Here is a 17,763-nt window from a genome sequence, read left to right on the forward strand (position 1 = left end):
TGTCATTTGGAAGTCATACCACATCTTCTTTAATATTTTTATATGCACCTATTTTATTGCCAGACAGATATTTAAATTCTCTTCCAGACATGAAGACAAGAACATAACATAATGACAAATCCTCTTCATTGTAAATCAGAATGTTCAAGTTTTGAATATTTATCGGGTAAATCTATGTATATTTGGGCCAATTAATACCAGCAAATATGGAAAATTACAAACCTCACAAGATAATAATGATTTTTTTGTAGGCAATATCACAAATAACACAAGAAATTACTCTCTTAGTTTATTAATTTATTCCTTGACAGCATACTTTCGGACAGGGTACAGACGTTCCTTGCGCTGTTGTTTAGCTGTTTTTATGGAAAGTTCATAACTGTTGAGGGCTCTCCTCATGGCTCTTGTCTTTTTTGGACGTAAGTCCTTTGGCTTGTGGCGTTTTGTCTTGTAGAACTTTCTCAGATTTTCTTTTTGAGTCTGGTGCATCACTGTCAAGACACGGGCAATTGATTTACGCACAACTCGACTGAAAAAAAACCAACACATATTTATTATAAACTCAGAATAAAATGGTTTCATTACTTTACTGTTAGAATTTCAAATAGTTTCTATATTAAATTATACTTTTTATCAAACTAAAGCTCATTAATATTATTCACATTGTATTTATGCATTCTATAGCCTTTAATTTATCTCAACCAACTGAAAACTAATCAAGATTCCTTAACTTGGTCAATTTGCACGATTTCTTGCAACAACATAAGATTATTACCAACCAAACCAGGAAAATAAATACTATAATCATAATATAAAAGTCTCAGAAAAACTGTTTTTATGAGATGAGGCGATAATATCAATGATGATAGCATCATTGAAGATTTCCGACCTTCAGTGGGAAATGATATTGCATTGGTTCCATCCTAAATTAGGTCACACTTAAGACTTAAAATTAGCATCTATTTATGAAGAACTTAAAAATTGGAAGTTATTAGAACAAGAGCGAAATAAACTGAATCAGGCCTATCGATCCAATGTTTTATTATTCAACATTTCTGTTCAGATAGAAACATTTCATCATATACAGTTTATTTTTCTCTCTAGTCTCAAGATATAAGATGGGGCAATAACATCAATGTCAGATGGTAGTATCATTGAAGAATTCTGGCCTTCAGTGTGGGATGTTATATATTGGTTCTATCATAAACTAGGTCAAACTAGAAGTAAAGACTTAAAATTCTGAATTTAATTATCAGAACACAGTAACTTCTTCAAAATGAATAGAGTTAATGTAAATGGTTAATAACAGAAATGTACTATTATGGTGACAGGTGTTAGCCACATATCTTTGCTAGTTTCTGTCTTCTTCAAATAAAAGCAGCATTCATTTGTAAAATTAACGGGCTTACAAATTGCAAGTTATTAGAACAAGAGCTAATAAACAGAATCAGGCCTATCGATCCAATGTTTTATTATTCAACATTTCTGTTCAGATAGAAACATTTCATCATATACAGTTTATTTATCTCTCTATTCTCAAGATATAAAATAGGGCAATAACATCAATGTCAGATGGTAGCATCATTGAAGAATTCTGGCCTTCAGTGTGGGATGTTATTAGTTCTATCATAAACTAAGCCACACTAAAGACTTAAAATTTGAAATTCAATGTCAGATCAGAACACAGTTAATTTCTCAAAATGACGAAAGTTAACTGTTATTTAAGAAATAATTCATGGAAGCCATAGATTTGTTGGAAATTTTCACACGGCCCATTGCATTGATTATTTCGTTAATAACTGCTAGAAAAAATATGTTTTATTTTCAAACCCAATATTTCTGATTTTTAATTTACATGTTTTCTCGTAAGCTACCGTTAAATTCAAAATTGACATTTGGTAACGGAGGAGCTGCCATGTTGACTCGCTGAAATCAAAGGCAATAGAATAGAAAACAAAACAAAACCTACCTCAGAATTCCATTTTAATACAATATTATACTAACTTCGATGGTTACAAAACTTAAAATTAGTATATTGATAGCTTTTAAAATTGTAACATCAATATCAAGCTTATTTTCATCCCTTAATGAACCCCTGATTGTGGAAAAAGTGTTCCATGATGAAATTGATATTGCACAAAATATAGCTGTGTTTATACTATATTTAGGAAATAGACAAAACTACATGTAGTTGCAATAAATTAATTCTTTTGTCTTTTGTTTTGTTACAATTTCGAATACAATAAAATTGGCAAAGCGTTTGCAAAGAAGGTTCAAATATATGTAGATTTACGTGGGAGGTATATGTAACATCCATTATTATGTATATCTCCGAGTCTGCGCGAAGTATAGATATATCGAGAATTTTCACACAGTGTTGTTTACAAAGCAAAATAGCATGTCATATTAGAATAGTTTATAACAGAGATGTACAATTATGGTGACAGGTGTTAGCCAAAGATTTTTTCTTTCTTCTGACTTAATTCAAATAAAAGCAGCATTCCTTTGCAAAAATCTAACAAAATCGTAAGTTATTAGAAAAAGGGCTAATAAACTGAATCAGGCCTATCGATCCAATGTTTTATTATTCAACATTTCTGTTCAGATAGAAACATTTCATCATAAACAGTTTATTTATCTCTCTTTTCTCAAGATATAAGATGAGGCAATACCATCAATAATGATAGCTTCATGGAAGATTTCTGGCCTTCAGTGGGACATGTTAATGCTTCAATTCTAATCTAAGTCACACTAAAGACATACCATTAAGATTTTATAGATCAGAACAAGTAAATTCCTCAAAATGAAGAGAGTTAACTGTAAATAGTTTATAACAGATAAGTACTAATTGATAGGTATTAGCCACACATCTCTTTGCCAGTTTCTAATATAAAGAAATGCAGCATCCATTAATAAAGAACTTAAAAATTGGAAGTTTTGATAAGAGCTAAATAAACTGAATCAGGCCTATCGATCCAATGTTTGATTATTCAACATGTTTGTTCAGATAGAAACATTTCATCATCTACAGTTTATTTTCTCTCTTTTCTCGACTATATAATAATGCAATTAATAATGATAGCATCATGGTAAGAATTCTAGAAATGCAGCATCCATTTATATATAGATCTTCAAATTAGAAGTTTAGACAAAACTTAATAAACTGAATCGGGCCTATCGATCCAATGTTTTATTATTCAACATTTTTTGTTCAGATAGAAACATTTCATCATATACAGTTTATTTATCTCTCTTTTCTCAAGATATAAGATGAGGCAATACCATCAATAATGATAATCATGGAAGATTTCTGGCCTTCAGTGGGACATGTTAATGCTTCAATTCTAATCTAAGTCACACTAAAGACATACCATTAAGATTTATAGATCAGAACAAGTAAATTCCTCAAAATGAAGAGAGTTAACTGTAAATAGTTTATAACAGATATGGACCATAATTTGGTATTCGGCCTTTGGTTTCTTTTTGTATCCTTTTTTATAAGTTCTAAAATTTTCACTTTTATTTTGTGGGTTGTGTTGGTGTTAGAATAGTATGAATGGAACAATTGAGTTTTTCGAGAAAAAATTAATACATTTTGATTCACCGTTTACGTGACAGGAAACCAAACAGGAAACCAATCTTTATCTTCTTTATTTTGCACAATATAATTCAAAAGGCATAAATAAACACCATTACTAGTTTTATTTGCTTCATGTTAATATTTAAAATCTATTTTCAATGTTATATTAAAGTTTTTTTTAAACGTGACAGGAAACCATAAGAAACCGAAAGCATTTTTTTAGTTTTATTTTATTGCAAAATCTGCTTAAAATAATCTGAACAGTATACTTTTTCTTAAAATCCATCTTAAATGTAACAGTATTATAAAACTCCTAAATATGTGCTTGTTTTGAAAACAATTGGTACAATTTATTCAGAATTTTCCATATTTTCTTCATTGATACAGGATACCATAATCGTTGTATCTTGATGTTTTGGCCAAAAAAATATATTTATATTTGGTTTTGAAATTCCAGTTATATAAAATTTATTCCAAATCATTGGCAATGTAAAATTCTTTAAATCCAGTAAAGAAAAAAACTTTTAACTTGGAATTAAAATCTTTAAAATAGGCACCATGTGATATTTGTGACCTGTACACCATCTACATGGTTTCCACATTTTAACCTACTTTAGTGGGCTAAAATCAATAAAGTACTTCCTTTCAAGTCATGCCTGGTAAAAGTTTACTTTTCCTTTGACAAGTTTATTGCGTTTCTGAAAAGTGTTTGCAGAACATGAATAAAAAAAAAATTAACAAGAATGTGTCCAAAGTACACGGATGCCCCACTTGCATTATTATTTTACATGTTCAATAGACCGTGAAATTGGGTAAACAATCTAATTGGCATTAAATTAGAAAGATCACACCATAGGGAACATGTGTACTAAGTTTCAAGTTGATTGGACTAAAACTTCATCAAAAACTACCTTGACCAAAAACTTTAACCTGAAACTCACACTTTAATTTTCTATGTTCAGTGGACCGTGAAATTGGGGTCAAAACTCTAATTTGGCATTTAAATTAGAAAGATCATATCATAGGGCACATGTATACTAAGTTTCAAGTTGATTGGACTTCAACTTCATCAAAAACTACCTTGACCAAAAACTTTAACCTGAAGCCAAAAACTTTAACCTGAAATTTGCACTATCATTTTCTATGTTCAGTGAACCGTAAAATTGGGGTCAAAACTCTAATTTGGCATTTAAATTAGAAAGATCATATCATAGGGCACATGTATACTAAGTTTCAAGTTGATTGGACTTCAACTTCATCAAAAACTACCTTGACCAAAAACTTTAACCTGAAGCCAAAAACTTTAACCTGAAATTTGCACTATCATTTTCTATGTTCAGTGAACCGTAAAATTGGGGTCAAAACTCTAATTTGGCATTTAAATTAGAAAGATCATATCATAGGGCACATGTATACTAAGTTTCAAGTTGATTGGACTTCAACTTCATCAAAAACTACCTCGACCAAAAACTTTAACCTGAAGCGGGACAGACGGACGAACGGACGAACGGACGAACGAACGGACGAACGGACGCACAGACCAGAAAACATAATGCCCCTCTACTATCGTAGGTGGGGCATAATAACAAGAATGTGTCCAAAGTACACGGATGCCCCACTTGCATTATTATTTTACATGTTCAATAGACCATGAAATTGGGTAAACAATCTAATTGGCATTAAATTAGAAAGATCACACCATAGGGAACATGTGTACTAAGTTTCAAGTTGATTGGACTAAAACTTCATCAAAAACTACCTTGACCAAAAACTTTAACCTGAAACTCACACTTTAATTTTCTATGTTCAGTGGACCGTGAAATTGGGGTCAAAACTCTAATTTGGCATTTAAATTAGAAAGATCATATCATAGGGCACATGTATACTAAGTTTCAAGTTGATTGGACTTCAACTTCATCAAAAACTACCTTGACCAAAAACTTTAACCTGAAGCCAAAAACTTTAACCTGAAATTTGCACTATCATTTTCTATGTTCAGTGAACCGTAAAATTGGGGTCAAAACTCTAATTTGGCATTTAAATTAGAAAGATCATATCATAGGGCACATGTATACTAAGTTTCAAGTTGATTGGACTTCAACTTCATCAAAAACTACCTTGACCAAAAACTTTAACCTGAAGCCAAAAACTTTAACCTGAAATTTGCACTATCATTTTCTATGTTCAGTGAACCGTAAAATTGGGGTCAAAACTCTAATTTGGCATTTAAATTAGAAAGATCATATCATAGGGCACATGTATACTAAGTTTCAAGTTGATTGGACTTCAACTTCATCAAAAACTACCTCGACCAAAAACTTTAACCTGAAGCGGGACAGACGGACGAACGGACGAACGAACGGACGCACAGACCAGAAAACATAATGCCCCTCTACTATCGTAGGTGGGGCATAAAAATTGTGACAAAGTTACCAACTTTGTACATTCCTAGTGTAACGGTATATTAACATGCATTTTTCATTTAATTATCTTTATTCACCTAAAATATCCAGTAATATTTACTGCTGAAGCAAAATCAATCCAACGAACATCGGCACCATGATAAGAGACGTAATTTCGATTGAATTTTCCATGGACCCTTTACATCGTTATTGGGAAACGTAGTGTGTTTAAACGTCGGTCAAATTTGAAATCGATTTTGTCAAGTCATTGGGCATTTATTTTCACACAAGATCGTATGTAACATTATGCACATAGGAATAATAATACACCCCCGGCGCAATCTCTTTGAAAATTGTATTTTCCTTTTTTAAACAAGTCGAAACAAGTCTACAGATTATGTTTGCTAACATCCCGTTGGAAACAAAAACAATGTTTAGAACTAGTATATCGTATGTCCGGCTGTAAGGGCGTGATCACATGTTAGTCACATGTTTCACGTATGACCGGAAATGATTAGTACTTAAGGACAAAAACAATTTTAATAAATAACTGGACTCCTGTTTCGTGTGAAATGTAACGCATAACGATAACGTCATTTTCTTACTTAATTATTACGAAGATCAAAACAAGAATGTAAATCATCTCTGATTTACCTGTTTGAACATCTCGCGAGAGTTCATATTTGCATATTGTTTTTAAGAATTCTATTACAACAAAGCAGATTACATCATCTAAAATTTGCGTTACGAAATCGGACACAAAAATCACGCCACTGTTCTTACATCTGCTACATAAATACTTATAGTTCTCGGCATTTTCTTCTCACTATTCTTATTGGTCGATGTTCTTTGTTATTTGAAAGCAAAAGTTACGAATTTGCCGGTGACGATTATCTATAAATCAGTCAGCGTTATGCTCTTCGGAAGCAAAAAGTAACGCGAGAAACGACACAAAAATACGGTTGTAGAATCTTTGAAATTCGTATATTTCAATTTTTTTTCTAGGGAAGAGTAGCATACACTTGTATGTTAATAAAAATAATGGCATCTTTAGATGTAGTTCCAACTTTTCTTACAGTAATTCAAATTTTATCACTTTTCTATAGTTATAGGAAACGGAGCCCAATAGCAAATTATGGTCCATATGTACTAATTGATAGGCATTAGCCACAAATCTTTGCCAGTTTCTAATATAAAGAAATGCAGCATCCATTAATAAAGAACTTAAAAATTGGAAGTTTTGACAAAAGCTAAATAAACTGAATCAGGCCTATCGATCCAATGTTTGATTATTCAACATGTTTGTTCAGATAGAAACATTTCATCATCTACAGTTTATTTTCTCTCTTTTCTCGACTATATAATAATGCAATCAATAATGATAGCATCATGGTAAGAATTCTAGAAATGCAGCATCCATTTATATATAGATCTTCAAATTAGAAGTTTAGACAAAAGCTTAATAAACTGAATCAGGCCTATCGATCCAATGTTTTATTATTCAACATTTTTTGTTCAGATAGAAACATTTCATCATCTACAGTTTATTTTTCTTTCTATTCACAAGATATAGGATGAGGCAATTGATTCAATAATGATAGCATCATGGTAAAATTCTGGCCTGTGGGATGTCACTGGTTCAATACTTAACTGTGTCATCCTAAAAAATTAAACTTCAAAGTTGGAACTTCTTTCTACCATTTAAGGATCAGAACAAATAAAAAAGTTTCTGACAGTGCAGCATCCCTTTTTGAAGAACTAGTCTAAAAAATTGAAAGTTTAAGACAAAAAGCTAAATAAACTGAATCAGGCCTATCGATCCAATGTTTTATTATTCAACATGTTTGTTCAGATAGAAACATTTCATCATATGGGACAACATCCCTAATGCGCCTTGAAATGAGGAACTCAAAAGTCACGTGTAAAGAAAAAATCTCTGTGTAGTGATATTGGACATGTTTCTATTTTTAGCAAATGACTGAACTTAATTATTTGTGGTGATTAGGAAAGTAGAGGAACATAGAATAAATGTGTAAAAACTATGGAGCTATTGAATGTGTTCAAAGTATTAAATTTTCAAAGAACTTATTGTGTTAAAAAGCGGATATTTTACCACAAGGAGCCGCATCACAACAGGATGTTCGGGGTTTGCTAATTTACGGAAAAAGTAATCTCACTTCGTACCCCGAAAATTTAACCACATATGTGAAAATGTCACAGCTTCGAAACAAGCTATCATACATATCCAAGTTAACGATATGGACTGAGCTACAGGAAAAAACGTTACCATTACCGCCTATGTAAAAACAATTAAAGATTTTGACCCAAATTAGAAGCTCAATTCCAGAGGTTGTCAGACTGATTTATGGATGATTTCACCTTGTACACCACCGAAAATGATGGTAAGTAGTTTTTTATTTATACCTAGATATTATAAATTGTTTAAGCTAAATGTTATTGATAAAGATCAGCAAAAACTCAAGAAAATTTTCGCTTTTAAAATGCATCACTAGCACGGGGCTGAACACTTGTTTTAGGCACAATCATAAATTTGTTTACTTCCGAGAGATCCAAAAGGAATGTGTTTACTACATTGAAAAGGCAAGAAATAACTTTTAAATATTATTAAATTGTAAGTAAACATGACACAATATAGTCTTTGTTATGTAATATCACTCTGGTCTACAGGAATACCTGATAATCAAGGGAGATAACACACTTTATACGAGTAATGTGAGATTCATCATCGCATGTGCCTTTATCCAATGATTTGACCCCTGGTCAGTAGATATCATATGCACAAAAAAAACAGACAAAAACAGTTACATGTTTTTAGAAAATCATGAATTATTATTTTAATGCACATGAGCAAAACAAAGGATATTGTCATTTCTCAGTGAAAAAGGGGGAGGGTCAAACCTTCTTGAAAACAATATTTCTGCACCTATTCAACTATTAAGCTAGTTAGCTACTACCCATGGTTCTAATACAAAAGGTTTAAACGAAGGTGGCTAAGCCACAAGGGAGAAGCATTTGTCTTTCTTTGTGATTAAACTTTCAAGAATAGATTTTTCTCTCTCAATAATACTTTGTATTTAAATCAAATGATAACACAGCCTGAGTATTTTTTTTGTTGTCTTATTTCAGTTCCAGACATATCATTATTTTTCAACCTGAGATGGCAAACTAGAGGTTTTGAAAAGTCCTGAATAACTGGTAAGCATTTTGTTTTATTAATCAAGCTCTAATTGTTTATTTCTGGTATTTATGCAATTAAAATTACAGTCGGTATGTTAAAAATATGCTAATATGAAAACTGTTGCTATGGTCTTGGTATTAAATGAAAAGGCTTAGTTACAGATCGTTTGGACTCAATATTTCGAGTTAAATCTTGCGGCAACTGTTTCTCGTGTAACACTGCAAACTATATTCAGCGCTATTTTGATCTGTCGTTATTTAATGACGCCATAATACATGTGATGTCACAATGTTTCCGTTAAGACCTCATGTGGATTTCTCACTGATAAAAGGTTTTCACTGAAAAACATGTAAAAAACATTTTTTCTCAAATGGAATTATGTGAAAGGACAAGTTTTGAAAACTTGCACTATATTGCACTCTAATTATATGATACGGATGACTTTCCCAGTAGTTTAGAGCGGTTTCAACAGTATTAAATACAAGATTTCCACTAGTAAGAATAATTATTTTGGTGTTGTTTTTTTTATAAAACCTTCAGTTTTGCATAATTTCTCTGTCAAAATGCACTTTAAGGCACAAGAAAATTTTATAGAATGCTTTATCAGGGTCTGTGTATTGTAATTAAAGGTTATAATCAGAAGTTTTGTCCTTGATTTGACTAGTGGAGGTAATCTGGAAGAAATTACTTATACATACTCATTGTATTCAAAATAAATGAATATAGCGACGAAAGTGTCATTGCCTTATAGTGCTAAAACAACTTTATTTTTTTTCAGAAATGGACAAAAAAACAAAGATTTATTCAGAATATTATACCGATGAAGATAACATAAAAATATTTGGAAAAATCAGAAGTATGGATTACAATATGGGACAACATCCCTAATGCGCCTTGAAATGAGGAACTCAAAAGTCACGTGTAAAGAAAAAATCTCTGTGTAGTGATATTGGACATGTTTCTATTTTTAGCAAATGACTGAACTTAATTATTTGTGGTGATTAGGAAAGTAGAGGAACATAGAATAAATGTGTAAAAACTATGGAGCTATTGAATGTGTTCAAAGTATTAAATTTTCAAAGAACTTATTGTGTTAAAAAGCGGATATTTTACCACAAGGAGCCGCATCACAACAGGATGTTCGGGGTTTGCTAATTTACGGAAAAAGTAATCTCACTTCGTACCCCGAAAATTTAACCACATATGTGAAAATGTCACAGCTTCGAAACAAGCTATCATACATATCCAAGTTAACGATATGGACTGAGCTACAGGAAAAAACGTTACCATTACCGCCTATGTAAAAACAATTAAAGATTTTGACCCATATACAGTTTATATATATAAATATTTGATATAACAGAAATGTACTATAAATGGTGACAAGTATTCAGTCTGCACCTTTAGCCACTAGTCCCATTCTGTAGACTAGTATAATTTTAATTGAACTAGAAAGTATTTGAAAAACTTTGTTTAGACACGGTGTGGCACGTATGGTAATTTGGACTAGTAGTTTGAAATGTTTTTAGTGCAGACTGAGTGTTTGCTACTTTTTGTTTTAATTTGAAAAGCAACATCCATTTATAAAGGCTTAAAAATGAGAAGTCCAGACAGACAAGAGCTAAATAAACTGAATCAGGCCTATCGATCCAATGTTTTATTATTCAACATTATTGTTCAGATAGAAACATTTCATCATATACAGTTCATATCTCTCTGTATTTACTAGATATCAGATGAGGCAATATAATCAATAATGATAGCATCATGGTAAAAATCTGCCCTTAAGCATGTTTGGTGTGGGATGCTATAAGATCAATAATTGTAAACGGTGCTCGAATCATAACTTCAAAGTTTTATGTAAGAATTTTCTTTTCAATCCTTTAAAGATCAGAACAAAGAAAATTGATTGAAATGACAAGTCAATTGTAAAATAATTTCTGAAAGATAGATGTTGGACTTCAGTCGAATTTAAAGAAAAGCAGTATCAATTTGTAAAGGCCCTAAAAATTGCAAGTTGAGACAAGAGATTAATATAATAAACTGAATCAGGCCTATCGATCCAATGTTTGATTATTCAACATGTTTGTTCAGATAGAAACATTTCATCATCTACAGTCTATTTTCTCTCTATTCTCAATTTCTCAGTATCAAAATATTAAAATTTGAAAAGCTTAGGTTAAATGGCTCATGAGTAAATGCAACAATATGAATGGAAACGCCATTTTTCGATCTTTCAAGAACCATAACTCCTGAACGATAAAAGACAAATTCAACATTACTGAACTTCACCTCCCTTTTGTCATCAGTAACAACATATTAAAATTTGAAAAGCTTTGGTTGAACAGTTCATGAGTAAATGCACGGACATGACTGGAAACGCCATTTTTGATCTTTCAAAAACCACAACTCCTGAATGGCAGTCTGCACCGTTAGCCACTAGTCCAATGCCCCAGAGTAGTAAATATTGATTTGGACTAGTGAAAAATTTCAAATTTTATATACTGTGGATTCATTTATTTTCGTGGGTATCAATTTTCGTGGATTGCTGAAAACTTACATATTCGTGGATATTTGATTTCGTGGTTTTGCCAATCTCTGTATACACAACTATTGAAAATATGATATTCGTTGAACATTTAAATTCGTGGTTCACCTGTAACCACGAAAACAACGAAAATTGGTATCCAACGAATATTAATGAATCCACAGTAGTCATAAAGGGACAAATTTTCATATTTAGATTCTGGACTAGTAGATGTAAAAGTTTTTGGCACAGACTGGAACGGTTAAAGTCAAAATTGACATTACTGAATTTGACCTCCATTTCGTCATCAGTAACAACATATTAAAATTTGAAAAGCTTTGGTTGAACAGTTCATGGGTAAATGCATGGACACGACTGGAAACAACATTTTTCAATCTTTCAAGAACCACAACTCCTGAACGGTAAAAGTCAAAATCGTCATTATTCAACTTGACCTTTATTTTGTTGTCAGTAACAACATATTAAAATTTTACAAACTTTGGTTGAACGGTTCATGAGTAAATGCATGGACAACATTTGGTTTCCGCCCGCCCGCCCGATAGCCATACATCCCCAAATCAATAACCGACATTTTTGTTACAAAAATCCGGTTAAAATTATAGCATCATGGTAGAATTCTACTATTGGTCAGCTTTTTGCTAGTTTCTGTTTAGTTTATTCTCACTATTCAGTCTGTGCCAAACTGTTTTAGGGTTTGTCTGACCGAAAGAGAAATTTGGACTTTTCTACTATATATTCAACCAAAATATTTTAAAATTTCTGTCTGTCTGAATGATTTTTTATCTGACAATTTGTTGGTGAGATAGAGTTTGGGATACACTGACTATTACAGATTTGGAGTGACTTAATGGTTGGCATATTTTTTTATAGACAAGTGACGTCTTTCATTTAGACCTTCACTACCTAAGATGTCTCTTGAATAATTTTGTTGTCGGATTGGGTTGCTGTCTCAGTCTCATTAAGATACATGTATTTCTTCAATTGATATTTCAAAATACCTATCCTATCCAGCCTTTAAGGTGTTGTACATTCATTAAATGAAACAGGCGCCTTTTAACTGTTTCATCACTTGTATGATTAAAAGTATTGTTTACAGCTTACACTTGAACTATCTAATAAGTACCATTTCCTGGGTTACAAAGAAAAGCAACATCCATATAGTAGTAGTCTTAAATTCAGAAATTACTGTATACAAAAGCTTAATAAACTGAATCAGGCCTATCGATCCAATGTTTTATTATTCAACATATTTGTTCAGATAGAAACATTTCATCATATACAGTTTATTTTCTCAATCTTAAAGTCATAAGAAACCCCATATCAAAAAAAATAATGCATATGTTTTTTTTTTAACTCAATGGATAGTTTTCATTATAAAACTTATGTACATATACTTTTTTCTGAAGAAAATTCTTTCATTTATTCATATTTAGAAGAAGTTTACTTTATTTTGATTGCTTCCTTCCAGGAAGCAATTCCCCGGACATATTTTCCGTATGCAAAGTGACCTCAGTGTGACCCATCTCGTAAAAATACGGTGATCACAATACGCATGGATATCCATAAAATAGACTATTATCGGAATTTACATGTTTAACACATGCTCAATTTCCATGCTATTTTGTTAATTTTTTTGTCGATTGTTGACAAACAGGTGACAATCGTTAAACTTCGGCTTCAAAACATGAACTTTAATTACCTTTCATATTTTGACAACAACACTGACCGATTGAAAAAAAAATTGACGATTATACGATATTTACACGAAAAAAATGATAAATTCGTGTACAGAAGACTAAGTTTATGATGTTTGTATGCATTGGTTCAAGAATTGGAAGATCGTTATTTTTCACCGGTCACTCGTTTCTTATGACTTTAAACTAAAATCTTTATAAAGACTTAAAATTTTCAATTTGGTTTTATTCGGCAATTAAGTTCAGAATAAAGTTAATTGAGTTAACTTATTAAACATGTACATTTTGTGTAACTAGTTCTGACACACAGTGATGATAGTCTGACACAGATCCTCGCTAGTTTCAGTCTATAAATTTATCCTCAAATATTACAGACTTCCCACAACTAAAACCTTGACATATTATACATAATTTGTATTTTTTATTCTTATATCACTTACATCTTTGACAACTTTGATGCTGCTCCACCTGTTACTTTAGCAACTCTAAGTGTAGCAAGCTCCTAAAATATAGAGAAATTTGAAAGTTAGGATGAACCGTACAATCCTGATTTTAATTAAGAATTTTTCTACTCATTTTAAATAAATTGTCCTAAAGCAGGGTTTGACCATGGAAGTAATATCTAGAAGGAATAACAACGACTAATTAGCATGTATTTATAGCATGCTGAGCTCTGTACTAAAGTCATACGATTTCATCCAATTATAGTCTCAGCGGTAAGACGCCTTTGGTTACTATCTGCGTTACCGCGGTTGTAAAAGGCATCTGGAATTTCTTATCAGTCACATGGTTTTATCGAGTCCGGTAATTATAGCGCACCTGTGGGAAATCCCTAGTTTATTAATATCAAGGTAGCGCTGTATCACATAGAATATCTACCTTTAGAAAGAAATCGAATGGTGAAAAAAACTTGTAAAACGGACGAGAATTGTTCAAACTACAGCAGTTTAACATGGAAAATTGTATTTAATTTAGCATATTTTTGCTTTTTACCGTTTGTTTTAAACTGTTCTAAAAGTATTTTCCGGTTAAAAGCGGATCCCGAGTTAAACAGTTAAATACCGATGAATCGATCAGGTTTCACATGATGTTTAACAAAATAATGTAGGCAAATGTAGGCATAGATTTTTTTACTGTTGAAATGTGCAAAGTTTATCGAGATTGAATGAAATAATATTTACTTTCAAGTATTCTAAATTTATGTATATGTCATAAATGTCATTGATGGCATTATTGAAACTGGACAACTAAAACGGGGATAATATTTTCGTAAATATATATTTAAAAAGTGTTTATTGTGGAATGCTTGTATTAATATAATAAGCTATACAGCAAAAAATATAACAAACTGACGAAATGGGCTTGCATCTATCTGTCTTAGGGTAAATTCATTTTTACACAAATTAGTTTATGTATCAAGAACTTAAATTGAAGGATAGAACCGTTTAGAATTGTTAATAATTTAATTGACTATAAATACACGAGAGATTTAGATTTTTCGTATTTAATAAAGGGTGTCCAAACGTATTTTTTGTACAGTCATCTTCTTAACTTTATACGGAAATGGTTTTTTAATTGTCTGTAAATTTTAAAATTGAAATGACACAACTTTGTTCTCCAATTTCGTATGTGATAGCTGTCGGTTTTAACTATTAAGTTCAAACTAACCAAAAATAGGGAAAAATTGGACTAAAATAAAAATTGAACGAATGACTCTTTTCGGCAGCGTACATCAACGGAATGTAACGAATGGACTATTCGGGTTACTTCGCATGTATATTGACAAAAACTTGTCTGTTCGTAGTTCTCCGTGAACACGAAAATGACCGATAAGTGTCAGTGATTTGATCGATCACATGCGGAGAATAAACTTCCATGCCAGATATTGAACCAATTAACGAGTTATTGAAAGATGGGCGGTAACGCAGATGAAACCTTTGAAGTGACGACGATGTTATTCCTTCCAATATTACTTCCATGGTTTGACACAGGATACTGAGAAAGAAGATATCATGATCAAGAGAATTATATGAATTAACAGCCAAACACACGATTCTGTTATCCAACCCTGTCAAATAGAATATAAAAAAATGTTTCTTCTACCAACTTTTAAACGCAATACATCATCACTTTTCTCATACTTACATTTTTCAGTTCATCAAGCTGCTTCACAAGTTCATCTTTCTTTTTACCCCTCAATTCCTTTGCTTTAACTTTGGCCTACAAGTTTTAAATAGATGTGTTTAAGAAATGAATGAGTATATTACTTATTTCAAGCCATAGATGAATGCATATTTTACAAAAGTGATATTGATTGGATCTTCCAGCCATAAAAAGGTCTAAGCCTGCTTTAATGAAAAGGCTACATGTAGATCTGATCAGCAAGATGTTTTATGTTCCAACTAATTTGGTTCATGACAAGTTTTAACCCTGTTCTCGTTAATGCATTAGGACAAGCAACCACCCTGGTACAGGCAATGGACGCTTTCTGATACCAATAGAGTAGTCTTGTTATCCCCATCATCCCTCAAGTCTCAAAAAGAAGCTAAACACATGCTTTTATTCAATATGTTTACCAGAAATTTACTTTCGTTTCAATCCATTGCTTACTGTAATGTAGCTGCGGAACCATAGCTCTTAGGTCCTTATGTTATTTTTTGACTATTTGCGGACCATAGAGCTACGGATTTTTCCTATTTCAAAACGTTCGGAATTGCGACCCAGGTTCAGGTTATTCGCATTAATAAAAACCTCGCAATAATTTCTGAATTTACAGTAATAGTGTTAAGGAAATGAATATTCAAACATAAATAGGTACGTCATATCCTAGAAAAATATCTAACAAAACGAACTATATATATTGACAAGTTTTGCAAGGATTATAAACAATATTTTTTTGAGAAATAAGTGCGACCTGAACCTGGGTCGCAATTCCGAACGTTTTGAAATAGGAAAAATCCGTAGCTCTATGGTCCGCAAATAGTCAAAAAATAACATAAGGACCTAAGAGCTACGGTTCCGCAGCTAACTGTAATGATAAATCCTGAGCAATACGAAAAGAATTATGACGACATGAAAAACGGTAATTCAATAAAGACAGAGAAGATCGAAAAGTTTACATCACCCTGTGTACCTTTGGAGTAACAGAAAAAATTCAACAGAAAACCTTTCAATGCTCTATTTCAAGAACGAAAGAACATTTCCAACTTCAAATATTTACACGATGACTATGAAATAGATGAGGGTAAACCAGGCATAGATTTATCTGGAGCTCTGATGTGATAAATATTAAATACAATAAAACCAAAATGTATATGCAGTCTAATTAATATTTATTTCAAAACGGGTTATCATGTAACTTCGTGCATTCTTACTATATGGAACGAGTAGTCTTAGGCAGAGTTGACTATATGGCGACTGGTTTACGGTAGAAATTATACCCTCCAGTACCAAATAAAGAGATCGTGGAACCAGTGTAAACAATATTCGACGAAGCTGTTAGATATGACCAGCATTTGGACTGTACTTTGCCAAAAGTACAACAAATTGATGTTCAATGACAAATAAATTTACTAGCCCCTTAGGGCTACTGCGCCAAGGACATTTACTAGCGTTAGTGTCTAACCCTGTGTTACGTGTATGGATAAATATAAATATATTTGTGTATGTGGCTTTTCTGAACTGAGTGCCACTGAAAAACCTGTGTAAAACAGATGTACATGTAGGTTGACCCTGCATTTCTTTATTCATATACCATATATACTCATCTCGAATGTTTAATCTAATTTTAGGCTTTATTCACGCATATGCCATTTAGTATAAATCAGTAGTTTATAAATAGAACAGATGGCTGAGATGCAGAATTCAAACTAGTAATATGCATCCCTTGAAATAAGCAGATTTTATGAGGTTGGAAGGTATAATGATACGATGGGATAACAATGACAAGACCAGTTTCGATCAAAAGGTCCTACAAGATTGTATTAACATTGTTAAATGTAGCCGAATACATATATACATTCCCATTTCAGTTCACAACCTTCAGAAAAGGAAGGAATCATGCATCTTTTAAAATAAAGATAAAAGAAATATAAGTGAAATGGCCTAGAATAGATTATGTTTTGTCCCAACGACATGTATTTATCAATTAATCTGATATCAGTGTAAAAGATTCCGTTGGATTATTTTGAATTAAAATTTCTACCATGTTAGATGAGAGTGCGATTGGAAAAGGCGGAAGTGGAATAACGAGCTGGTAATGTATCCAAATACAGATTCGTCCCAAAAATGATATTTCGGTCCAGTAATATTAAATACGATATTTTTAATAACTTTAATAC

The 17,763-nt window shown here is 32.0% G+C and overlaps 1 protein-coding gene and 1 long non-coding RNA gene across 2 annotated transcripts; one reads left to right on the forward strand and one right to left on the reverse strand.

Moving 5' to 3' along the window:
- Positions 1-276: 276 nt before the first annotated feature.
- Positions 277-17,711, reverse strand: LOC139512634 (large ribosomal subunit protein uL29-like). The gene is made up of 4 exons (XM_071300381.1): positions 17,628-17,711; positions 15,569-15,643; positions 13,864-13,925; positions 277-529 (listed from the first exon to the last, which is right to left on the reverse strand). The coding sequence occupies exons 1-4, from the start codon at positions 17,628-17,630 to the stop codon at positions 298-300; spliced, it is 372 nt and encodes a 123-aa protein (XP_071156482.1). The 5' UTR covers positions 17,631-17,711; the 3' UTR covers positions 277-297.
- On the forward strand, positions 7,857-10,265 carry LOC139512635 (uncharacterized). The gene is made up of 3 exons (XR_011662314.1): positions 7,857-8,384; positions 9,130-9,198; positions 9,960-10,265. It is a non-coding gene; the product is annotated as an uncharacterized lncRNA (long non-coding RNA).
- Positions 17,712-17,763: the final 52 nt, after the last annotated feature.

The sequence above is a fragment of the Mytilus edulis genome, chromosome 2 (genome assembly GCF_963676685.1).
Source record: "Mytilus edulis chromosome 2, xbMytEdul2.2, whole genome shotgun sequence".
In the NCBI taxonomy this organism is placed as follows: Eukaryota; Metazoa; Mollusca; class Bivalvia; order Mytilida; family Mytilidae; genus Mytilus; species Mytilus edulis.